This window comes from Typha angustifolia, chromosome 10, assembly GCF_048772165.1.
Source record: "Typha angustifolia cultivar Huaian chromosome 10, ASM4877216v1, whole genome shotgun sequence".
NCBI classification, from domain to species: Eukaryota; Viridiplantae; Streptophyta; class Magnoliopsida; order Poales; family Typhaceae; genus Typha; species Typha angustifolia.
Genome location: NC_133248.1, coordinates 4,366,692 through 4,392,854, shown reverse-complemented (window position 1 = coordinate 4,392,854; position 26,163 = coordinate 4,366,692). Strand labels below are relative to the sequence as shown.

Here is a 26,163-nt window from a genome sequence, read left to right as displayed (position 1 = left end):
GAGTGTCAAAGGAAGAAGATGGGGTAGAGCTTGGCGAAAAACTGAAGGAGGAGGCGGTCGACACCGCGGTAGCTTGAGGAGTACGAGCTGATGAGCCCGAAGGAAAAGGAGGTAGGCTAGGGATTTGGGAATGGGGTTTTGTAAGAACCCTTTTATACTAAGCCTATCGAGCCGGTTTCGACAGCTTAGGCTCGGCTCATCTCTAATAAACCGAGCCGAACTCGAGCTGCTGAGTAGAGCTCGAGCTACTCTTTATTTTGACAGCCCTAATCAAATGATTATCTTTTGAAATTGTGCAGAACTGAAAATTTATAGTTTTAGTACGAAATTTATACTTAAGCTATGAATTTTACACTTAAACTACATAATTTTGATTTTGCATGTTTTTGGAAAAATAATCTCTTACATATTTAACCATTGATTTACATAGAAACAAAAATAATTATATAGATTTATGTTTGGTTATTTAATTAATCCTAATTATATCACAGCTATCTTATATTAATATCTTATTTTATTAATTAAAGAGCGATTAAAATACTTGTATAGATAAAAAAATTAAGAGAAAAAGGAGCAGCAACAATAGTAGAAAAAGAAGAAAAATTAACAACAGCATATGAAATAGAAGATGAAGAAAATAATAAAGAAGAAGATGAAGAAAATGATAAAAGAAGAAGATGAGTACGAAGTCATTTTTCTTTCTCTTATGGTGTCTAAATAATAGAAAAAGTAAAGTCATAAGAAAAATAAGAAAAAAAATTTTAAGTGTAAGAAAAATTGAAACTAACTCTATCTTGCTTAATTGAAAATCAAGTGAGTTTTGGATGCAAATATATATTCAAATGCCCGGCAACCAACCGGGCCAGCAAATACGAACGTGTCTGATTGGTGGCGTATGGACGCAGGCTTTCCTCGAATCGACCGGAGTCCATAACGATGGGATCCACTGGGCTGGCTTTCGTGACGGTTCAACTTCGACACAATCGACCGCTTCCAACCCAACCGGACAAGTAACAGCAGAAAGAAAAATTGAAAAAGAAGGAAAGGAGAGAGAAAGGAAAAGAGGGAAGAGAGAAGGAGATCTAGAATTAGGGGTGTTCGTCCTCCCCTCCCCTCTTCTCGTCGCCGCCCTCCACGGGCTCCGCCACCACCTGCTCCCCTCCGCCGTCGAGTTCCTCCCTCAACCAGGTACTCTTTTAGGATTGTTGAAAACAAATTAAATAATGGTAAAAATCTGTAAAATCATTTGTCTACCTAGATTTGGCTGGCGAGTGCTTGCCGGGATGATGCCACGTTACTCCCGATGGTTGCTGTCTGTGGATTGATAGCCTTGTGGTTCTCTGGCATGAAGAGAGAGAAGACGATCTGGAAATATGGAATGGATCGTCGTGCTCTCGTAAATCCCTCGCAAAATTAGAGCTTTTCCTCGTACCCTCTTTTACAAGATCTCGGTTTTTGATCCTTCGCTTCGAGTACTTGCTTTTTCTTCCATTCGTTTATTTCTCCAGAGATCGAATCTTGTCACCCTTCGCTTTGCTGATTCCCTCGCCGAATTTGAGATTTTTAAGAGGGGCATTCGTCGAGGCTAGATTTGGGTATGGCTTCGGCGCAGGTTTTGCCCAATTCGGTGGCGTCTTCACGCAAGCAGGGTCATCTTGAAGCAGGGAAGAAGCGGGTACCATCTCAATCTCTTTTCCATTTGTTGTTCATCTCTAGAATTAATTTTTACATGGGACATTCCGAATTAATTCCTTCGGATGCAAATCTGTGTGTCTTTGTGGATCTTTTGGTGTTTCCCGAAAAGGGTTGGCGGGCTAGGTTTCATTTAACATTTGTAGGAGAAGAATAGTAGAAAGACATAATTTGTTTGAATGGTATGATAGACTTTTTTTTTCAGGAAAGTTGCACAATCTGTGGATGTAATTTAGTACACAATTTTAAGGGGATAGTTCTCTGTACTTCATCTAGGACTTGCCATATATTCAGCATGACCAAATGTGAATTTTGTACCCCACTACAGCTTCACTAGGAAGTTGCTATTTCCAATGTTGCATATGGTCCATTGACAGCTGCCAGGAAAATGCGTCCCTTTGGACCTTGGCATGGTCAACCAATAGAATGAGTTTGCAAGTAAGAATCTTATTGTCCCACATCATTGGCAGATATAAGCAAGTTAAGTTTGAAATATACCTAAATAAATATTACCAACTTGGATATTTTAGTTTTGATTTTTCGTGACTTCAAAATGAAACTCTCTGTTCTTGCATTAGTTTTCTTGAAACTTATGATATGATCTTTATTATGCTACAATTTCATACAATTACCTTAAAGTAAATCTGATAAGATTTTGTATTTCTCCTTTTATTCTTGATTCTGTTATGCTTTCCTTTTGACTTATTATGTACCCCTTTACTAACTCCTCATATTAAACATTGGCTTGTTGGGTGATGTGGATAATAATAAATAGAAAGTATTATCCTATTCAAGAAAAATGATTTTTGTGAGGATGACTCACCATGTTTCTTATATCTACCTTTTGATATTTATAGTTCACTAATACTTAAATATTAAGTTGGATATGTATTATTTGAATTATATATACTAGTTTAATTGTTTTATTGCTATACCGTATCTATACCAGCATATGAGGTTTCCTGATTGCTTGCTTACGAGGGGTGCTTCTCAAAACATTGGCTGTTTGTTGTGGCATTCTAGTTTGTTGTTTAAACATTTTTATTGATCATTTATTCTTTTAGCTCTAATATTGCTGTTGTATAAAATACTTTTTGTTTGTGCATGCATCCATGCCATGCATATTACTTGAAGCATAATTATGTTAGCTAAGTTTCTGGCGTATTTTTGAATGTTGCTGTAGAATGTGCATCTTTGCATAAACAGGGAGTGGCGACTTTCCTACAATTTCTTGATCATCTTGCTTTTAATTTTGGCAATTGTGAAGGAACCCCTGAATTTTATGTGCTTAATGCTTTCAGTTGGAGGAGTTCCGTAAGAAGAAAGCTGCTAAAAAGGCTTCATCTGCAGGACAATTACCATCAGCTGATGCGGACCATTATGAGAAACTCTCTCAAAATAATGGTAACATGGTTGATGGACCTACATCTACTATTGATTCTGACATTGTTATGAGCCCTCCAGTGCCCATCGGCCCTGATGAAAGGAACTTTATTGATTCTTCTCAAAACATTGAATTTCGTTCCTTTGGTGGGACATCTGCTACTTCTACTGCACAGTTTACCAGAAATTTTGAATCTTATGATGATTCATTACAAGAAGTTGAGAAGAATGAGGTGCATAAATTACATGGAAATTCAGGCTTCTCTAACGTGGCTAATGGTTATTATGACAATTGGAGAGAAAACAATGAATTTATTCCTAGTATGGGAAACAATTTTGGTTCACCTTCTAAAGATCAATATCTTGCTATTGATATGGTTCATTCAAAAACAAGCATCGATGAAAACATCAGCACTTCAGGTTTCCCTACCACTGAAGTCCTGCCAGATGGAAACAGAAATTCTTCAACAATTTATTTGAGCGCGTCTGATCCATCTAGGTCATATCACAACAGCAAACTTCCTGAGAAGTTAGAAAGTAATTCTATGCAAAATAGAGTTGGGATTGACAGTTCTTCTGCTCAAACATCTGGCAATGAAGGTAATGCCACATTCTAATTTTCTTGGTGTGGAGTTTTGATGATACAGTACTTAATTTAACTATTTATGTGGTTTTGTTTCTATGGTTCAACTGTCATATGAAGACTCTGCATCTGTACTGGATAACTCCAAGCTTGGTGGCAGCTTGAGCTATGGAAATACTTCAGGTACTGTTAAAGGAGGAGCGGAGATCGCTAATGCCATCAATCGCCACTTGAAAGTTAATAGTGAACATTGGCAAGCATCAGAGCCTTCATCTACAGATTTTAGTGCTACGTTTAAGGGCTCTTCTAATGTAGTCTCTTCAATTAGTTATGGAACTACTTCAGATCGATCTCGCCCATCTTTTCTTGACTCTCTTGGTGTTAACAAAGTATCTAAATCTCAAATGCCATACAAAGAGGCTAGAAAAGCTAATTCAGTATCATCATTTGACAATTCAAAGGACGAGGAATTATTTTCCCAGTGGCAGCCATCTTTAGAAAACAACTCTGTGGATCACTCCAACTTGCGAATTCTAGATATTAATAGTGAAAAGGAATCATTTATGAATTCCACAATTCCTCTGAGGAATGACCAGGGAGTGAAGCATAACATGGAATCATACCAGAACTTTCCACCTCACGGCCAAGATGAAGATTTTGCAGCCCTAGAGCAGGTGATCATATGTGGTACTTTATTTTCTCTCTTTTTCACTTTGATACCTTACTTGTTTCAATTGGATATTCTATGTCCTTGTGCAGCATGTATATTCAATTTGAGAATGGCATTAAGAAATAGGAATAGATAATAATACATATAATATTTTTGGTGATATTTTCATTTCTTACCACTTTCTCTCTATCCCTAAAGGCTGACAAAACTTGGCTTAAGAGGAAACCAGTCAGGTGTTCTCAAAGATGAACAGAAGATCCAACTAAATCTTGTTTTCAAAACTCAAAAAGTAGTAAATGACATATCATAGAAGTGCATTTATTTATAATAGACAAAAGAATGCTTGAGAGTTCATTTATGAATAACATGAATTTTAGGGATTGTATGATTTACTTTGTTTAATCAACTATGATACATGAAAGTTCAATGTAAGGTTATAGCTATAATAAGTTCCATGCCAACCATGGGCATGTTAGAGATAAAGTTAGTCAACCTATCCGAAGATGGGTAAGTTTTCTTCTTAACGATCTTATCTTTCTTTGGCTGATACATCTTTGACATCTAGTTTTATTCTAGTTGATTCTGAGACAAAGAAATACATGTCTACAACTGTTGCATAAAATAACTACTTCCTACTAACAAAATGGGGTTGGGTGTTCAAGGGGCAGGGCCGGGGTAGATATGGTGCATTCTGGAATTTCCATTAATCAAGCCAATTCTCTGTGTCTTCTTTTGTATCCAAATCAAAGCATCTTTCCACTAAATGAAACATGCAGTTTACCAATCTATGTAAAGCCACAAAGAGGGAAAGTGTACGATGCATCACCAAATATTGGGATGTTTGGTTGATTAGTATTCGATAGACTTGGTACAGTATGGAGGACGACTGTAAGTGCCAGTTAGAGACAAGGCATGAAGGTGAGGAAAGGAGGGAATAAGGTATAAAGATGAGACAAGTGGTTTGAATAGTATCATGAAACTATAAGGTTGTTACATAGGCATAATAAAACTAAAAAATATATAGAGAATTAGGAAGATATAAATATATAATGTGATTATTGCCAATTAAACCAGACACATTGGTAGTACTTCAATGCTGATGCTTGCCAATTTTTTTTTTTTTCTGAGGTATGACTATCAGTATGATAGTTTTGTTGGGTCCCTTGTTTGACGAGCAACTTACTCTTTGATCATTGACCAATTTTGCTACCTAAGGCTACTAAATATTAATTCTTTGTTTGAACTTTAAACCAATTCTAAGGAATCTACTTTTGCATGACTTGTTCTTCTGTTATATGAACACATACGCATATGCATACAAACAAAAATGTGTATATAGTTTGTATATATGTACTTGTATGTGTCTATATTAATGAACAAACCAGACATGGCTGAAGAAGGCCTAGGCAACTAGTTGTGTTTGTACAGTCAGAGTGAGTGTGTTCATTATTGAACTGAGGCAGTGGCTCACTCTAGTAGATGGCAATTGAGAAAGAACCAAGCTTCAGTATATGGAGATAGTTCACATGCTTGTCAACTGGAGTTATGATTCAATATTGCTCATATCCTATCAAATGTTAATTAATTTGTTGGAAGTCAGTTGTCTTTGTTGTTGCTTTTGGTAGAAAGAAGAAATACCTTTCTAGCCGCTGCATTCTTTGAGGTATGAACCAATGTAATCTGCATGTAATTGATTTGAGCCAAATAGCAGTATATTGGTGGCCTTTAATAATTGTTTGGTGTAACATAAATAAGTTTTTCATAGGTTCTGGTTCTAATTAATGAATCAGATCATTCTCTTTTGTTAAGTACTTTACTGTACTTGCCCTCTGTGTATTAATTTGAGCCAAGCAACCAATATATATTTGGCCTTGAACAATAATGTGGTGTCACATAAATAAGTTTTTTTTTTACATTGGTTGTGCTTCTAATTAATGAATCAGATTTCTCTTTTTATTAATTGTACTTGTCCTTTATTTGTATCATATTTGCTGCATGATGAATTGTTAAGAATCATTCACATATACTCATATTGTTTATGTCAGCACATTGAGGATTTAACACAAGAAAAGTTCTCTCTGCAACGAGCACTTGACAAATCTCAAATGTTAGCTCAGAATTTAGCTGCTGAAAATTCTTCTCTGACTGAAAGTTATAATCAGCAGGTACGTCCTCTACTTATTTAGCAATACATCCTCCAAGTTAGAATGCCAAAGTTGCTTTATTTCACAATTATTTTAATATTAACACCTGATTATTGCCAATTAAACCTGACATATGGGTAGTACTTCACTGCTGATCTGTTTTGTTGTTTATGATTGATGTGAGATAGATGCTTTTTTACATGATTCTTGGTAAATGAGATAGTGATTGAGAGGACCTAGACAATGGTTAAGATGGCCAACGTTTTTGTTAAATTATACTATTCGATTTCGATAAAAAAGTAACATAATCCCTTAGTTGGAGAGGGTCGACATGAGAATTGAGAGGCCCTATACAACTAAGGGGATTAAATATTACATTTTTATTGAAATTGAGTAGTGATTGGGAACAACCATACATTTATTTTGCTAAACCAAGGAAAGAGATAAAATATTATTGTTATTTCTGAGTCATGTACAATTGTCTATCTCATGGGAGTATAATGGAAAATGCTCATATAAGAGATGATGTCTACACACACATCCATCAATCACTATGTTTATCTTATTCAAAGAGGGAGTCTTTAACTTTTAATATGAAGATGTGTAAATTAAGCTAACAAAAACAAATATTTTTGAATCTGTACTTACAAGAGGGAGTCTCTCTCTTTCTTACCCTTGATGACCACCCTTTCTTTGCGATGCCCTCTCTTTATCCCTCTCTTCGTCACTCTATTTTCCTTGCTGCAGCTATACATGATCATCCGGCCAGCCCACCCAAACCTGGCCCAAACTTGCCGACTTTAATTGGGCTTAGTGGCACGGGCTAGGGTAATCTCACTCAACCCAGCCCACTATGCTCCCTCATAGCTCAGCTTGTTATGCTCATCCATTCCTATGGTTTTTAAGTCCAATATCGGATGTTTAATTTATTGGAGGCCACCATATACATATTTTTCTATGAAAGCTAACTAAAATATTTTCATTGGCGGCTTATTACATTCGGCCCGCTACAGTATAATATTTTTGGTAAACCGGCCCGTTACCTATCGATCTATTGTGCTCGGTTTGAACCCGATATCTTACAGGCTAATGGGTGGTAATATACTATAACATTCTAGCCTAGCCCGAGTGATTGGTAGATCAGGTTGCGAATGGAGGTTTAGCCCAGTTGACCTAAAAAGCCTAGCCCTAGCTCGACCCGGCTTGCCCAATGATCATTTCTGGTTATAGTAGCTTTTCAATGACTACAACAAAGTAAGAGAGAAAAAATGGATGGAGAGAGGAGATAAGAGAAATAGGATAGACAGAGTGCAATAAGAGAAGAGAAGGAGAAAGTGAAAGAGGAGAGAAGAGAGAGTGTTGGCTAAGTGGCTATACTTGAGAGAAGGGTAAGAGAGTAACGAGTTGGAGAATAATCCAGAGGAAAAGGAAAATTGTTTTATTTTTTTAGTTTTCAGTCTTTTTGAGAAAGATGGGAAATCTTATTGACTTCACATAGAATAATTTATATTATCCTAATTCTTAATTTTTTAATTTTTAGGATTTTCCTATATTTCATAAAATTTATCTAATTAAAAACTAGTTCGATATTGAAGAGGGAGATATGGCTAGACGCGATCATCGGGTGGCCGAATCGGGTTCGGGTCAACTGGGCTTAAATATTTGTTCATGGTCCGACCCACTAATCATTCTAGCCGAGCTAGGTTCGGGCCAGGCTAGAATATTTTAGCTTGTATTGCTCACTAGTTCATTAAATATTGGGCTTGGATTGGGTATAATGAGTCTAACATAATAGGTTAAATATAAAAAATATTATATCTTATTGGACCGAGTTTAATGGGCTTATATGAAGACATATCTTTCAGAATATACTTATATATTAATATATAATTTACTAAATATCTAATGTGGGAGTAAAAAAATTATAGGAATATGCATGCATTATAAATTGAGCCATAGATGAGAGTAGTGGATCAGGCTTTCATACCGGGTTGAGCGAGCAAAAGCTTAGCCCATGCTGCAAATTACCATTTTGGACTTGGGTCTGGCTGGGCCTAAATCGGGCTCGGGCTGAATTTGGGCGGGTTGGGCCTAATGATCATGTCTAAATACGATTGATACTGCTAATCCGTATTATCTTTTCGAGCAACCGATCTAAATCTCGATCCTAATTTTCAAAACATTGTTTAGTAAGGACAACCTAATACATATGTAAGCCAATAATCCTTAATGATGCAAGTATAAGGGTCAATAATCTATCTGGAAGCCCACTCAATGGTTTCAGCAATAAAGATGTAATAAACAGTGGAATCAAAAGTTTTGGATAGTTTCAGAATTTCCAGTTTTGATTTTACACTTGTAATCTATAAGGATTGCAAAAAGAGGCCTATTAGATGGTTTAATAAGGAGATATTGGATCTAAGAAAGCTGACTTGTAGATGGGCTGTTGTGGGATTGCTTGTGGTTGGATATTGGTTTGGTGCAAAAGTTTAATATAGGGTTTTGAGGACATTAGATCTGTGAACAAGGTTTAACAAACTATTGCAGGCAGAGTTTTGTTGTGTTTTGCATTAGTTCCAGAATTTCAGCTTGCAGAGATTGGAGAGAAAAGGGTGGGTTATACGCTTTTGGGTGCTTGGCTGAGGGCTGTTCAGGCTTTGAATGCGGGAGTTGCATATTCAGTGGTTCAATTGATGTAGATATGCTGGTTTAAATAGTTTTGGGAGAAGTTGAACAGGATTTAGGAGGATCAGGGTAGACTAATTTTGTGCCAGACTACCAGGGATGCTGATTCACTTAAGGAAACATCTGCTGTGACCAGAGAACAGCAGCGAAGAGACAAAAGAAAGAGAGGAATGGAATATTAAATTGAGAAAGGATAAACAAGATCATCCTGGGAGAGTGAGAGGCTTGCTTGGCAGTGCTTCACGTGAAGAAGGAGAAGAAGAAGCCCCTTTCCCATGATGTTTTCACAGAAACAAAGTCTCCTGTACAGAGGCGCTAACTTAGCTTATTTATAGGGAAGAACATTTTTGGATGATCAGTCCTTGACATGAACCCGATCTTAACATATCCAAATCAATTAAAATTTGTTTCAAACTTAAGTTTTTTTTTATCCAAACTGAAAAAATTAAGAAAATAAGGCCAATACAAATTTGATAAGCTAAAGGTCACTTCAGATCCAAAAGGAATTGACTTGATCTCTGAACACTAAATTAGTTTCTTCTATATTTGCCTGGCATGCCATTCAAGTCATCACTCATCCATAGACTGAAGTGCTCTTTCTAACATCAAACATAGATATAGAAGTCATCATAATGCATTCTTTGGTTTCCATCTATCGAGATACTAAATAACTTTGGTATAGTAGATGCTCTTGTGCATTTAGATGTGTGATATTGGTCAGTTGTCTGGCATTGTTGTCATTTACTTACTATCAGCATGAAGATCCTCTTTGGCTGGTCTACATGTTTATAGAACATCAGTGAAGTGCGTACACTTGCTCGTATAATCACAAAGTTTGCATTCATTTTAGGCTGTTTCTTTAGTTCTTTCTTGGTCCATGCACTGACAATGTAGAGACATGGGTTTGTTCAATTCTGTTGATTTCACATTTGTTGCTAAAAGTGTAATCTCAAGTTCTCAACATAGTGTAAGTCTGGTTATATACGAGTCATGCTTATGATTCCTGCATGTTCATGTCCTGTTACCCCCGTTCATTCCTTATTCTGAAATATAACCTCTTATTTTAGAATAACTGTTAAACATTATAATAATTTTATTATATAATATAAATACTATTCATTAAAATTACATATTTTACACATATTAACTCAGTTACTAATTTATTTTTATTATCTATCCTATGAATCTATTTTGTATCAAATTAAAAAATATTTATCATAATCTCATGAAAGACAATAATTTTTTTCTATCTTTTTTTTTTACTTTATATCATATCAAAGATAATTATTACACACTTATTTTAAAATACTAATGAACATGGATGGTCATACCGGTGGCATACCGGCACATGGCACGAGGGGTGCCGTACAGCACCTCTCCTAATAGTTCCGCCGCTCGCCGTCGAGCTACCCGTTGTCGATCACCGTCGCCGTCGCTGATCTTCGTCGCCACTCTCCGTCGCCCGAGGGAGAAGATGAGATCGAGAGAGAGAGATATAAGGTTATCGGTCGAGCGGCGACGGCGATCGGTAACGGTAGGTGAGCGGCGGTCGGCGACGATGAAGGTGAGTATCTCGTTTTTTTTTCTTCTCCTCTTACGGGCCATCGTTGCTGGTGAACATATGAATAATTATTTTTAGAATAAAAGCTTATTCTGAAAATAACAAATAGTAATACATATTTTAGAATTACCCTTATTTCAATAGTGAAAGAAGCCTTAGTGTTTAGTCTAATATTTCATTTGTATTATTCAGAATTGCAGCATATCCTTTTCGATCTCAAATATTTTCTTTATGCTGCATGATGGCTTGTGTACTTCATATATACATTTGTGTGTTGCAACATGAATAAAAACTTATCAGAATGGTTTTTCCATCTGCATGGAAAGAGATCTGATGAGATTTGGCAAAATGCTTCCGTGGTTGTGATATTTATAGGAAACTTAGTTTTTAGTTTTGATTGCATTAAGTTATGAGTATCATTTAAAGGCTTCAGTTTCTAATTTATATGTGAATTATTCTCATATTTGATTTTTGGTTTGTGATCTCAGGGAAAAGTTATCAATCAGTTAAAATCTGACATGGAGAAGTTACAGGAGGAAATCAAGGCTCAATTTGTTAGTCCCTTTCCTTAGCATTCTGCACTTTTCTCTTATATGTAATGAAATTACATCTATAAATACTTGCTTCTAATATATCTTTTCTGAATGGGACATGTGCTATTGTTTTTAAAGAAAATGAGTAAAGAAAAGAAAAGAAAGAACCAATTTGTGATTTAGAAGTTGGAGGTGCCAAGATTTAAGAAGGCATGGCAATATCATAATCTTTAGAGAGTGCAAGGAGAAGCATCATGGTATTAAAGAATTAAGAACATTCTTGAAAATAGGCTGGTAGAGAATGAAAATGATATAGATTTGAAGTGTCCTTTTCAACTATTACAAATGCAATATGTATTGTCAGATTTTTATGTGCTAACTATACCAAATTGCTTGAGTAAGAGTCTCGATTCATTTTATGGGTTAATTTCATATTTTTCTAATTTTCTTGTTTTATAGGCTTTTGATGCCTATTTATAGACTTGTAATCTGGTGAACTTGATAGTTGAAAACCCTACTCCATTATTCTCTGTTGTCTTCTCCTTCTAAGTTCATAGCATTCTGAATGAGTCTGATCGGAAGAATTCCCTTCATCCCCTTCATTCATATGAGCAATATCAAAGCCTAGGTCCTTATTGGTGGTGTCTTTAATGCTCACTTTTAACAGAAGAAGAAGAAGAAGAGTGATTCTCATGTTAATGTAGAGGATGATGTGAAGAATCAATTCTTAAAAATTAGAGCATCTGAGTAGCAAACCTCTGACCTCACAGCTATATGGTAGCTCAACGTAATCTTCTTGTTTGAGTGGTGGGATTAAGGAGTCTTTGTCGAGGTAATAAATTAAGTTGGATGATGAAAACGATGTAGCAAATGATGATGTGCTAAAACAGCATCAAACTATGATTGAGGATTTATGGAGTAACTACAGCAGATTCAGAAGCCTGTGTGGAACCCATGCACTTGGATAATAACTAGCGAATCTTGGTGCTATCTTGGATCCTAGTTACCACAAAAGTTTTATTTTGATGAATCTGGTATGTAAGCTAGGGCTGTTGATAGCTCCATATCCAGGTTGATTCAATACAAGATAGAAAAGTATGCTCTGCTCCTTTTTCATTGTTGATTCAAATAGGAGATGAATCACTGAAGAAGGGGAGCTGTAATCCAGTTGAATCATTGGACTGACTCGAACAAATAAGCAGACTACAATCCACACAAGGTATACATGAGCTTTGATCTAGGAGGGTTAAGGGGACCAATTTGAGCACCAATCTATATGAATCAAGAGAGGCTAGATCATTGTGGAGTTATTTGGCCATATTGGTATGACAGATAATATTCAGGAGCAAGATTGACAGCATTCGAGTGGAAGCCACATGCCTAAATTTTACAGGTTGTAACCAAGTTTCTAAGTATCGGTTTTGGAATCAAGATCGGGTGCTTAAAAAAACGATATGTATTGGTGGTATCGGCTGTATTGGCCTTCTGTTTCATACTATTCGGAGTGGGGATCGACTAAATCAGTCATATCGGCTGATCCATTTTGGCAATACTGATCCGCCGATACTTGAATCTGTGATCATAACTTTTGGGATCTCTGGTCATGATGATTCAAAAACCTATTTGGATTGCTTGATGAGCCTTACAACGTTTGACTACCTTTTGCTTGGCAAAACCATGAAATGAGGTCATTTGAGATTGTTTTGGGCTTTTGGCCTTTCAAATTGCTGTGACAAACTTATATTTATTAAACTTCAAAGAATTAGGTGTCCCGGAAGGATTAAAAGATGATGTAAGAGTCCATAGCTATCTCCTAGATTAATATCATATTTGTCTGGTTTTCATTAATTCTTTTGAGCAGAGGAATCTACCCGGCTTGGGGAACCTCTACACTTATTTATGGACCTTTAATATGTTGTATTTGATAGAAGAAAGGTAGTGTAAATAGAAGAGGAAAGAAAGGTAGTGTAAATAGAAGAAAGGGTTGAAAGTTGAAACCGTACTTTTTCACCATTATTCTCGTCTTTTTTTTTTTCCAATTTGTAGCATTCTTGTGTGGTAAACTGAAAGAATTTATGTCCTCTCCATTCGCATCATAAACATGTGCAGAAATGCAAATATTTGGCAGTCCTTTAGTTGGCTTTAAGTAATTTGATTGCCTAATATTTATTTTTGGATGAAATAGCTAGTTTTGACTTGAGAAAGGCCTTTTTCTTATGATAGGCAAAAAGAAGGTTTCCAGGTGCTTGTCATGATGGAGGCTATATAGATGCCGATAGAGGTCTATTATTCTATAATATACCATAGTCTGTAAACATACAAATTTTGATAGTAGTCAATTCTTGAAGTAGTTTTAATTTATCATTTTCACATCTCATAGTGACACTCAAGGATAATATTTAGGTTTCTATACATGTTTTTAGTTTGAATGTATATATTAAAACCTACATGAGAGTCTTTTATCCTTAGATAATGTTGTCATTGATCTATATTATTAAAAATATAGTAATAGTTAAATAGGAACATGATTAAATATATAATATGATTGATATGTTTTTTAATTGACAATAGTTCAATAATTAAAATCAAAACTTAGTTGGATGTAGTTAATCGTATTTATATTAATTTTGTCCCAATTTGAATGAATTTGACATTAATTTCAGATTTTGTGAAATTTGGGCAAAAATTAATTATGCTGAAATTTTAGCTAAAAAATATTAAATTTGGGTTTAAATCAACTTATGTAGAGTTAATCTAACATGTTTCTATATCAATTTTGACTAAATTTGAATGAATTTGACATATTAGTTTCGGATTTTTTAAAAAATTTTGGGGAAAAATATCTGGGGATCAAATTTTCCCATTTATTTATAGAGCTAGCATCAAAATGCTAGTCCTATGGAGAAAAGCCTTTACAAATAATAGAACTAAAGCTAAATCTATCATTTATACAATCCAAATTAGTTTTTAAACTGTAAAAAAATCCCATATTGATCGGCATAGGTTAGTACACCCTGGCATCAAGCTGTCCCATTGGCATAACCCGTGCTGGGTATCGATACTTGAGTGGAATGGGGTGTGCCAAGTGGCATGGCCATCTTTTGTTAGAAGTTTGAAGTTCGAATAATTACCTTGCTTTCCCTTGCTGGTACTTTTAGTTGCTTGCTAAATAGATGATCTCACATTATTTTCCCTCAAACATTGACCAATGGATATCTGAGTCAGAGGGATTTTGTCTCTTTACAAAAGTTATGACTTCTAATCTATACCTCTGAAATGCTGCGTATTTTCTCCCAAATATGTAGTTTTTATTATTTTCCACATCAACTATCTGTTAAAGGTGAATCATGTTGTAATATAATTTTCCTTATTTTGAGACTCATTACTGTCATCTAGATTGAACAGCATTTCCAAATATATTTTTCCTTTAGCCCATAACAGTAGTTGGGTCTGGTACTGATTACTCTTGTGATTTAAGTATGTGATAACCAGGAGAGCAGAATTTTCTCACATCAATTTCTTCATGATTATCTTGTACAACAGTTAGCACTTGATTCTGTTCAAATGGAGTATGCTAATGCCCAACTAGAGTGTAGTGCTGCTGATGAAAGGGCGAAAATACTTGCATCTGAAGTCATTAGCTTGGAAGAGAAGGTAAGTCTCACTTAGTTTTCCTTTTTCTTTTCTTATGAGCTAGCCTTTTTCTCTATTGATGTTAGATCATATCTAGATTATACTTGATTAGAAGTAAGTCAATTTTTTTTGCACAAGCTGTTTCTTTTATATCATTCTGTGTGTCAACAATAGATTTCACCTTTTTCATCTTAGAAGATTTAGTTATTTGAGAGGAGGATTGCATTTTAAATATCAATAGAGCATATATTCATAGTGAAGCAAGTCAAGGAATTTGGAGAAGTTTTTATTTACTAATCTTCATACTTAATGTGTTGTTTTTGGCTCTTTTAGCTTATTTCAGTGTCACTTTCTTTTGTCTGGATTCCATATATCCTAAGTTTCAAGTCAAGCTTCTCGCTTGCCTGTTTTGCATCCTTCACGGGGTGCTTTCTAGATATTTCATAGGAGGTTGTCAGCAAATTACATAATTTGTTTACTGTACTGGATCTTTCTTAAAAGTTGGATTTGCTTTAGCCACCTCTTGGGTAAAAAGTGGAGCATGGATGAATTTCAACTGTTTCAATTGGTATGCTATGTAATAATTCAGAAATTCTATTGATAAGAATTTTGTTCTATATAAGGCTGTAATAACCAATAAACCAATTAATCATCATAATCATTATTTAAATTACTATCATAATATAATGTGGAAAGTCCTAGTACTACTCTTCCAGGTTATTATGGAATATGGACACATGTGTGATTTGCTATTAAATCCATTGCTAGATTTTTATTGGCATCAATACCATTAGAGGTTGTTAATTGTAAAACTTCAACGAGATATTTAGAATAACTTGAGAAACTTAATATCAACATACAAATTATTAGCGAGATTTTTGTGTTTCCTTGGAATTTAACGATTTTAGACAAACCAATGTGGTGTTTGGTTTGAGGCTAAAGATTTTCCTTGAAATTGGTTAGAGACCACTAACCATATTTAGTAACCAAACAGTGGTTTATCCCTAACCAAGTTCAAAAGGTAAGATGAGAGAAAAATAAAATGGGTCTAAGTTTAAATATTCTCAAATTACAAATTTACTCTTAAAATACCCATTATTTATGTTTTAGAAATTTAATAATTATATTTTGGTATTAACATCATTAATTTTCCCTAAAAATAAATATTTTTCACTTTTTAATGTCACATCAAATATGATAATGACACCTTTATATTCTCTCTCATATATCAACAATTTTTTTCCAAAATGAATACTTTTGTTGCTCTAATACGGACATCATTGACATATTACATGGGTGCATGTATCAGTGCAATTATTCTTGCAAAAAATTACTCCTAGGTTAATTAGTTTTATTATACATTTGTTATTTATGATGTTTAAAGTTATTTTTTTTGTAGTTGTTTTGGATGTTATTTGTTTATTGTCATTGTAAGGTTTCATTTCATTTTGATATTAGAGTAATAGTTTTTTAGGGTTCAAATCTATTCCAAACCACTTTTTTTGCTTCTATCGCCCACTTATCTATCCGTGCTATCCATCTTCTTCAACCTCGTCACAATTTCCATCGTGTATGGACGGCCTCGCCTCTCGGGTTCTATGTTGCTCTGCACTTGTTCTTTGTTTGACCATTTGCGCAACGAACACCAGATCATCGCAAACTCTGCCACATGTCGAGTAAGATGATTTTTGAATCGCATTAGGAGATTTCATGTTGTAGACAAATGAGAAAAACCTATCATCATTATGAAATCACAAAGCAAGACTAGACGACCACCAAATTAGAGTCTTCGTGCATCATCCCATAGTTTATCATCACCTAAATTAACCTTTTTCTCCGTCGTAGCATATCCCAAAGTTCAAATTTTAATTTTTCTTGAAAATATCAATATTTCCTTTCTTTTCTCCCTTATCATATCTACCAAAATTTCAAATATATTCCCTTTGCAAAGTACCAAAATTATCTCCTTAATCAACCCATTAAAGCCAAATCCACTCCCACCTAAACCTAAATCAACTTAGCTCACCAACTCAACTCTATCTAAATCCATTAGCAGCTAACCCAATCCGACCCGTCAGCCTTAACCCTAACACTTTCTCCACTTGTTAGCCTTAAGTCACCTTGAACTTCAACATATCTAAACCTACGCTAACTCTAACTTGACTCCTTTCACCAAACTCTCTATGCTAGCAACTTCTCTATCGATACTATCACCGCTTGTAGTGCTCTCCATTGACGCCATCATAGCCAGTGTCGCTCTCCACTTGCGTCGACATCACTAGCACTGTTCTCCACCACCGCTGATGCCATCTTCTCTGAACTCCATCCATCTCCTGCTCATAGCCGCCTAACCTCATCCGCCACCGCCACATCCCTATCAACTCCTCTTGTCCCTATGATTGGTGTCCTTTTGGTAACCGAGGATAAGTCTTGACATCAACAAGATTTGGATATGAAATTTTATGTTGAGAGTGAAGGTGTCAAATTTATCCCTAAGCATAATGATACTTAGCTTGATTGAAGTGATTTGGAATGAACTCAACAGGTTAGAACAGTATGAGGAAAATCTCTGTCCGCTGCTTGAAGTCATGGACAAGTCCTATTATCAGGAAAATTTGGGTAAACCCTAGCTTGAGGGTGGTGTGAAATCTATCACTAAATTTGATGATAGTTGGCTTGATTGAAGTGACGTGGAGTGATAGGAAACCATTGGGCTATAGAAGTATGAGTGTTGTAGGAGACACATTTAACAGAGACGAGTTTTTTTCTACCTAGGAGTATAAACGAGCCAAATTGAGCCTATTTTTAAACCAAACTCAAGCTAAGTCGGATCAAGCCTTGCCTAAGCTTGAAACTAAGCTATTTTCAAGCTGAGCCTATTGAGCCTATATAATATGGTTATGGATCTACTTATATATAATATTAATAAAAAAATTTATGAGCCGAGTTTGAGCAAGCTAACTTAGGTTTGAGCTTAAGCTCAGCTATAAATTCAATTCAAGCCCATAAATTTATTTAGGCTCGACTCGGCCCAAGCCAAGCGACTCATTTATTTTGACACCCTTACTCTTAGTCGTGGAGATTGATGTGGACATCACTGATGTGTTACATGAGCACATGTATTAGTGCAATTTCTCTTTGAGGGAGTTAGTCTTGAGTCAATTATATTTATTATACATTTGTTATTTATGGTGTTTAGGATTATATTCATTTTTTTGTAGTAGGTCGGGTATTATTTGCTTATTGTTATTGTAAGGTCTATATGTAGGCCAACTTTTTACTCACATGGGATTAATGAAGAAGTAAATTTTCTTGAGATTTATCTCCAATATGAGTTTTAGATATGAAACCTTAGTTTAGGATGGAGATATAAAACCTCATTCATTTCCTCTTTCTATCCATCATCATTCGCTGAACCCTAACGATCCAGTTATTTCACATTATTCATTTTCATATCACATTAAGGGTAAGTCCACAACCACCTTTGTAGGTAAGCCTACAACTATACAGGCTTAGAAGTTCTTATTCATCTTAACCATCCATTATACTATGACTACGTCTATCACCATTGATATATCTTTTGACAATTGAAAGCTTGTGAGATCCATCAGATTGGCACGAGGGAGAGAGAGATGAGAATGGATGTATCTTCTGTTCAAGCCTGTAGTTCCTTCTATCCAGGCTCCTTTGTGTGTGGAAAATGGTCTTTCTATGGTCCCCCAAGGGGGAGCTTCAAGGGACTGACAATAATGGACAAAAGACATTGTAGCTTTATTTGCTTTCTTGAGTTGATCATGAGAGAACTAGACCTTCTCTCTTTCTGGATTTGTTCCCTTTCACTGCTTGAACTGAGGGCACATGATCCTTCTACCTGAAGCTTGAAGCTTTCCAATATGTAATTCCTTGTCACAAACAAAGAAGGGAATATCTCTGTGCTTGGTGGTTTGAGGTAAAGAGTTTTGTGACGTGCGGAAGGGGCAAGTGCCTGAAGTTCAAGGTCCGTTAGAGATGATTGATAAGCTACTCAGATTGAAATAACCTCAATTAAAATTTTTTGACTGTCCTAAAATCATCTTCGTTAGGATAGAATGCCTTAACGCTGTTTAGGGAATAACTAATAACCTGCACTATTAGCTGTGAGCCTTATAGTATGTAATGTGCAAAATGTCTTTGTGATCGGTTAAAGAAGGTTGAGGAAGAAGAAAATCGATGGGTCAGTAAGAGCCTTTCCTTCTTTTTTCTCCCTCCCTCCGCAACTCCTGTTGCTGCCTTAACATCTCTCTCTCCCTCCCTCTGCAACTCCTGTTGCTGCCTTCACATCTCTGTGTGTGTGTGTGTGTGTGTGTGGCTCGCATGTGTGTGCACACGTGCACCCATATTGACACAACTATTATATCAGTTGCATGGGTCATGTTGATTGGCATGCTTGCAATCTTGGCTGTAGGTTGTTGACACTAGTTGTGCTGGTACCAGAAGAATCCTTGGATTAGTTACCGATTATTCCACATACTTCCCAATCTTAGGAACTTGCTTCTTTTTTGCATAGTTTTCTTTCTGCATTCATATAATAATTTGTGAAGCTTTTGTGAGGAATCACTGTTCAAAACTGAAAAACAGAATCATGGACCGGTGTGTTGCTTATGCTTTTTTTAAAAAAAAAATTAATTGGTGATTTTATCTTAAGATTAATCTTTTGCGAATAGCAAATTTAGTAGATATACAAGTGAATTTGCCAAAACAGAGTGCAATTTAGCCTGATTTCACTAGCAGTATGGTTTTCAATTTTGAGACTTTATAATATTTGTCGCCTCTTATTTTCGGGTGATTTTATGTAGCTTGTGTATGTAATCTGTAGGCTCTTAGATTGAGATCAAATGAGCTAAAGCTTGAAAAGCAAGTGGAGAACTTAAACTCTGAAATTTCTTCATTCAGGTGAGTCACCTTCACTTTTTTTTTCATGATTTCATATCTTTCACATTAAATTCAATTAATCTAAGATGTTTGCTATTCTATTATACAGATTAAAAATTTGTGAACTCTTTTGCAAACTAGGAAAAATGATTCTTTTATGGTGATAGTTGTTTCATGCTTAACTGAGAGTTTTATTGCTATGGTGATTTTTCCAAGCTAATTAGGAGTTTAAATTGCAAACTCTATTGTGAGGTATCAAGGAAATTAAAGATCTCAGATGAACACTGATTTCAACTCAACTTGTGATGGAGGGCTGCAGTGACTTATGAACTCAATTCTAAATACTTTAAAATTTTATTAAATGATACTTTATATTTGTAATTTAAATTTTTCGTAATGCAGACGTAAAGTGTCTATTCTAGAGAAGGAGCACCAAGATTTTCAATTCACTATTGATGCCCTGCAAGAAGGTCTTATTCTCATTCTCTACTGTGTGATCAATTTTTGTATTTTTAGATTTTCATTTTTCCTGCATAAATTTTATAATCTCGAGTCTCAACAATGTATATTGTTTAGTCACCATTTTTGCTCTGTATTTTTTTTAGTTTTTTTTTTTTTGGGTACATTAGATTTTAGTTGTAAAAGTATCTTTGTGTCCTCATTTCTTTCTCTCCATATTTGATGCTTGTAATTGTAATGTTACATATTTTGTGTCACTATCAACTGGCCCTGATTTAGTTTTATTGTAACAGAGAGGAAGCTCCTGCAATCTAAGCTAAGGAAAGCATCAGTGTCTGAAAATGGCAATGAAGAAAAGAAACCTTACTCTGATAGAAGAGATGCCGCCACCTTAACCGAGGACTTGGGTACGAATGTGCTCCTTTTATGATAATGCACACCCTCTAATATCTCATTCAGTTTCACATTTTCTGTTAAAGATGCTGTTTGTCAGAAACAAAAAAGCACTTTTTTTTTCTAGAAAGATTAAAATATCTATAATATGTTCAATATAGTATGCCTTTAAAAGATGTAGGAATAATTTGCATACAAAAAGTCATAAGTTACTAGTTTTGTGATTTTATATTGGTTTGAAGACAGAATTACAAAATGAATTGTTTATGAAGAAAAAAGGCTTACTACCAGCAAAGGTGTCAACTGTCAAATGGCATGCAGCGCATGATGAGTTCCATGGTAGGTAAGCTATATTAGACTTAGTGTAAGTAAGAGGCATTTGAAAGAATATTCTTATAATAAGTTATTAGATGAGGAAAGTATTTTATACAAGCTAAAGATGGTATTAGAGACAAAAGCAATACTAATTCGAACAATGAAAATTGATAGTATATAAAATAAATAGAGAAAATATTAGAATATAAGAAATCTTTATACATATATAACATCAATGAGATAGTAAACTACATTACGAGTTACAGAGGGCTAAACTAGATACCACTAAATAGGCTGATATATTCATTATACTGAATCCATGTAAGTATGTAACACATATTTCGTGTGGCCAATTTTCTTCAAACATGGCCATGCCGTGAAACATGGCAGCTAAACTTGCCATTGCAGCTATCATGATCATTTTCTTTCAAATAATTTGTAAAAGTAGGCTTTGTGAATGGAAAGCATACATTTTTGTTGACAGAAATGAGATTCATGATAAATAACTTCATTGAGTTAAATCTACGAGCAAATTTACGAAATTATGTATTAATTTGAATTTGATAAACTCAAATAATGAAGAAATATTTGGTAATGAAGTTATAAATGTATTTTGCATCTTTGACTATTAAATCAAGAGTATTAGTAGTAAGGAAAAAAAACTATGGAAATGGTTGTAGTGGATTCCTTATTTGTCTCCTAAATGTTTTAGTTCTTCAAACAGAAGATGTTGCTGCTTATTTTCTAGTTTTGCTAATTTTATCTACTATTTGATCCTATAAAAATTTCTGCAGGTGCTGAGCATTTGGATATGGCTAGAGGAGAGAGCAGTTTTCATGAAACAATGCTTGATAGTACCTTAAATACATCAGAAGATGTTGGACCATCTGTGTCTCTGGCCAGTAGCACTTCTGGTACTTCTGTCATTTATGAAGATACATCTGTTGGTATTCCACAGGATCAGATTAGAATGATTGGCAATATTAGTTCATTGATATCAGAGGTATTATCTTGATTCTCAGCAAAATTATTATTAATGTAGATGATATTTTCTTTTGGAGAAAAGGCAAAAGTTTGCCCTCCTTCATTTCGAAACTTAAGATAAAATTTCCCCAAAGATAATAATAGATTCTGTTTAAAGTTTTACACCACATTTACCCAACACATTTACTTAAACCAACTTTTGACTATACACCATCAGAGCTTGTCCTTCAGAATTTAAAATACAAAACACTACCCTCCAATATAAGCTAAAACAAGAACCATCCCGGCAGATACCTCTTCCCAGTTTTGGATTTTGATGTGGACTGAGCCCTTGGCAGTATTACCTTGTAAGAATGGCCTAGCACTTTTGCATGGCTCCTATCCTTGCTTTCCTGCCCAACATAGGAAGTTTGAATTAATAGCAGATGCCAAATTCATCCAATTCCTAACCTGAGATTGTTGAAATATCGTATTCCTTGCAAGCCATAATACCCACATAAACTATTCATCCAAATCCTCTACTTTTTTGAACTTTTGCATGCCTCCTATCCTTGCTTTCCTCCTGCTCCCCCACACCTTAAGTAACTGCTTCAGTATAGACTGAAGACCAAAACAGACTTCATCTTTAACAAATGAGAGACAGATCTCTCCTTTTCACAAAATAAACACCTGGTGTCTGTTACCCAACCTTTAATCTCTTATAATCTTATAATACCTCTGCTTTAGTACTCTAGCCCACAGCTAATGTTTTGACTGCAACAACTGCCACTGCCTCTTGGTTTAAAGAGCCAGATTCATATACTGATATCTGAAATTCTCATTCCTCCTGCTTGTTACTTTTACAGATCTTTCCACTGCAGACCCTTTCCACAAAGATTTATGCCTTATTTGATCTATTTTCTTCCTGAACCAAGCTGGTAGTAAGAAAAAGAAGTGTTTCCTGTTTAACAAAAAGTTACACTTTATCTGATCTGTTTAATGGAGATATATTAACTTGTGCTTTTTGTTACCATATCATGATTTAGTACTTTCTTTATTCAATTATGAAGTGTTGCCTATTTAACATCTAATTTGGAGTGCATTTGCAATTACAGTTAGCAGTGGAGAGAGAAGAGATGATGCGGGCCTTAAAAATCGAGTCCTCTAATTGTTTCATGTTAAAGGTACTATTAATATTAAGAGTAGAAGACTTGTTGATTCTTAACTTGGTTTATTTTATTCATTCATGGTATGAAATGGCTGGCAGAAATACCATTCAGAATGTGATATTTACAATTTCATACTAAGTTTTTTTTTTTATAGTTATGCATACCTTTCTTAAGATAACTACAAAGGAACCTAGATATTGCATTCTGGATGAAAGTTAGACAGCCATTTTGTATCACAATATGTTAGTGTACTTTTATCTCTATTTTTTATGAGGATCTGTGCTTTTTTACTTACATCATATTGCTGGTCACTGAATGGTCCTAGGATAATTTCAGCATAAAGAACCAGATCCAGTTAGAACTTTGCGGTTAAGCTTGCTTTGTAAGTAATATGATGAATGAACCCTGTACGACATCACAACTCTCTTTATTCTTGTATGAAGAAGACTTTGGTAGTAATCTAAATAGGAGATTCTCATTCAGAATAGAGCAGAATAGGGAGGAATAGAAATAGTAAAAGCTAATTTGTTATTATTAACATGAGGGTTTTATTATAGGAATAACTATTTTCTATGTTTATTTGTATTCTGGAATAAGAGTGTCATTATTATCTTTGATGTGATATAAATTAAAAATTAAAGAAGGAAAAAAATACTGAAATACCCTTTATTTTGATTTAAAGTAGATTGATGGAATAATGATAAATAAACTAATATATTTTATGTATGTAATGCTTAGTTTGCTTTAGTTTCTACATTTTAGAGAGTATTTTTCATACATCTAGCACTAAAATGTTATATCTATGTAGAAAGACTTACAAATAATATATTTAGTAAAATTAAATTAGATCTTAAAAAAAAATGAAAAATAAAACACCCATCCTGGCTAGCATGGCTCACGGGGCTGTTCCACTAGCACAGTCGTGCCGGGTGTCGTGTCCTCATTGGCACAGTAAGTGTCAATTGGCATGGAGTATGCCGATCGGCATGAATAGCTTGGAATATTGCTAGATTTGATACGGCTTACGTATCCATTGAAACAACTTATTCCTTTTTACTTTGGGTCATATTTGGGTTGTATATTGTTGTATTTTCCGAATCCTTCCTTGGACAAGATTATTCCCTTCTCTAATTCTCCTTCTCTCCTTATGTGTTAACATTGTTATTCGACCAATCATTGGCTAATTTTACAAAACAAAGATAGATCTAACTATCTAGAGGGAGAGTGACCCAACTTACTTTCTTCATAAATTCACAACTTTTAACTCGTTGAGTAATTTAAATTTTATTATTTCCTACAATTTAAATATTATTTTATGATTTTTCTGCATTTCGTATTTTTGTTTAGAATTTGAAAAATAGCTCGATACTGAAATAATGGATACAGTGGTCAATGCATTTTATCAGGCATATCTGCATTGCCTGAAATTAACAGAGTATTTCGGGTTTCATACCAATATAGTTGCCTTTCCTGGTTAGATTTTCTGTGGTGGGGAACATTTTGGGAGAATCATTGTTTAACTTGCTTGTAACTAGATAAGAGAAAAGGTTATGCAAGAATATGCAGATCTTTTCTCCATTGTGGCTTGTAGGTTTATTATTTATTCTCCATTTATTGTTGAAGGACTTGAACAAGGACCTAACGCAAAAGCTGGAGGCTCAGACGCAGAGGCTAGAGCTTTTGACTGCTCAACAAATGGCTAACGAGGTTGTCCTGACAAAACCAATCGACATGCACATTATAAATGATACAACACAATATGCTGATGAAGGAGATGAGGTATGACAATAGAGTACTGGCTTCCATCTAGAATTTTCTAGTTTTGATAAATTTTTATCTCAGTTTAAGAATGTTTCAAGTTTTCTTATTCACTGAATTGCCTGTTGAAGCAGGCAAAATACAGTTAAGGTGAATTGATCTACTTTGTTGATAGAAGAATTATTTGCGGTTGTTTCCGTTGTCTGTGTTCTGTCCTGTTTTCCTTTAATATATCATATTGGATCTTCAGTTGTAGATTTTCTTGATACTGTGAGCAATAATCCTAAATCTGCTAGTCATCCCCATGGGCTTTGAGTATAAGATATCCCTCTAAAATTTCAGCTAGCAGAAACGGCACAACTAATATTTTAGTTGATGCAAAGATTCTTTTGTTCAAACAGTCTTTTGTTATTTTTTTGTTTTAATTCAGTAAGTCAGATCTTTAAGTGCAACGGATAACCTATATGTGGACATTGATTATGTACATTTTACTTTACACTTGTCATAACAAATTATATTTTTTAAGCTTCAAATTTCTGCTACCTAGTTATTGTTGAGTCTTTTTCACCAAAGTCATCGTTTGTTTACAATTTGATCAAATTCATTATTCTTTATTGAAACTTTTTCTTGTTTTATGGTATTCTCATTATTTACCAAAGCAGCTAATTAACTTTATAAATACTACTTTAATTTGCTAGTGATTTTTTATGATGAATGCTGGTTTTCTTATTTTCTTGATAAAGCAAGAAAACAAATCAAAGCTACAATGCTCCAGAAAGCTGATTTAATGATTTTGAAACTAGGTGGTTGAGAGGGTGTTGGGCTGGATAATGAAGCTTTTCCCTGGAGGTCCAGCGAAGCGCCGCACCAGCAAGCTTCTGTAATGGAAATAAAGGAAGAAAGTTTAATATACGGAGATAATCTTCAGTAATTTTTTGGTGATAGCCGGCTTCTCCATCTGTATATCATTCCCTTGACTTCTGTCATTATTTTTTTCTATAGAAGATGTAATAGCAGGTGTTGTTTCCATAAAGCAATGTGGAAGTACACCCTTTGTTGGGAATAAACGAAACGCCCCCAATTATTCTTTTTTTTTTCTTTCTTTATTTTTAAGCCTTTGCGGTCTTCAAGGGGGGTAACGCATGTTAAGTTGTTATCTGTTGTATTCATGGTGTTGCATGTTCCCTCAATCCTTGGTTGCACTGTAATTTGTAGCCAAAAGTTTCAGTTCTTAGCCTGAAAATATCCCTGGCTTTCTTGTAGATGCTGTCTGGTTTAGCCAATATTCCGAAAATTTGATTCTAGAATGCT

The 26,163-nt window shown here is 34.9% G+C and overlaps 1 protein-coding gene across 2 annotated transcripts; it reads left to right on the top strand.

The window, feature by feature from the left end:
• The first annotated feature begins 975 nt into the window (after positions 1–975).
• Positions 976–26,163, top strand: LOC140768504 (protein BLISTER). 2 transcript variants are annotated; one of them, XM_073108797.1, is made up of 15 exons: positions 976–1,188; positions 1,259–1,675; positions 2,994–3,675; positions 3,779–4,332; positions 6,374–6,493; positions 11,207–11,272; positions 14,795–14,905; positions 19,740–19,816; positions 20,198–20,265; positions 20,548–20,661; positions 20,894–20,986; positions 21,757–21,965; positions 23,041–23,109; positions 24,718–24,873; positions 25,656–26,163. In XM_073108797.1, exons 2-15 carry the CDS (start codon positions 1,598–1,600, stop codon positions 25,734–25,736), a joined length of 2,478 nt encoding a protein of 825 aa, XP_072964898.1. In that variant the 5' UTR covers positions 976–1,188; positions 1,259–1,597; the 3' UTR covers positions 25,737–26,163. The 2 variants fall into 2 exon arrangements, with proteins under 2 accessions (XP_072964898.1, XP_072964899.1); XM_073108798.1 differs by lacking the exon at positions 20,894–20,986 and having other exon boundaries at positions 979–1,188; positions 25,656–26,162.

Bases quoted from the DNA above. Each gene is read 5' to 3' on its own strand.
- LOC140768504 (XM_073108797.1), top strand. From the start codon at position 1,598: ATGGCTTCGGCGCAGGTTTTGCCCAATTCGGTGGCGTCTTCACGCAAG. The intron at 19,817-20,197 runs GTGAGTCACCTT...TTCGTAATGCAG, and splicing joins TCTGAAATTTCTTCATTCAG to ACGTAAAGTGTCTATTCTAG. The intron at 24,874-25,655 runs GTATGACAATAG...TTTTGAAACTAG, and splicing joins ATGCTGATGAAGGAGATGAG to GTGGTTGAGAGGGTGTTGGG.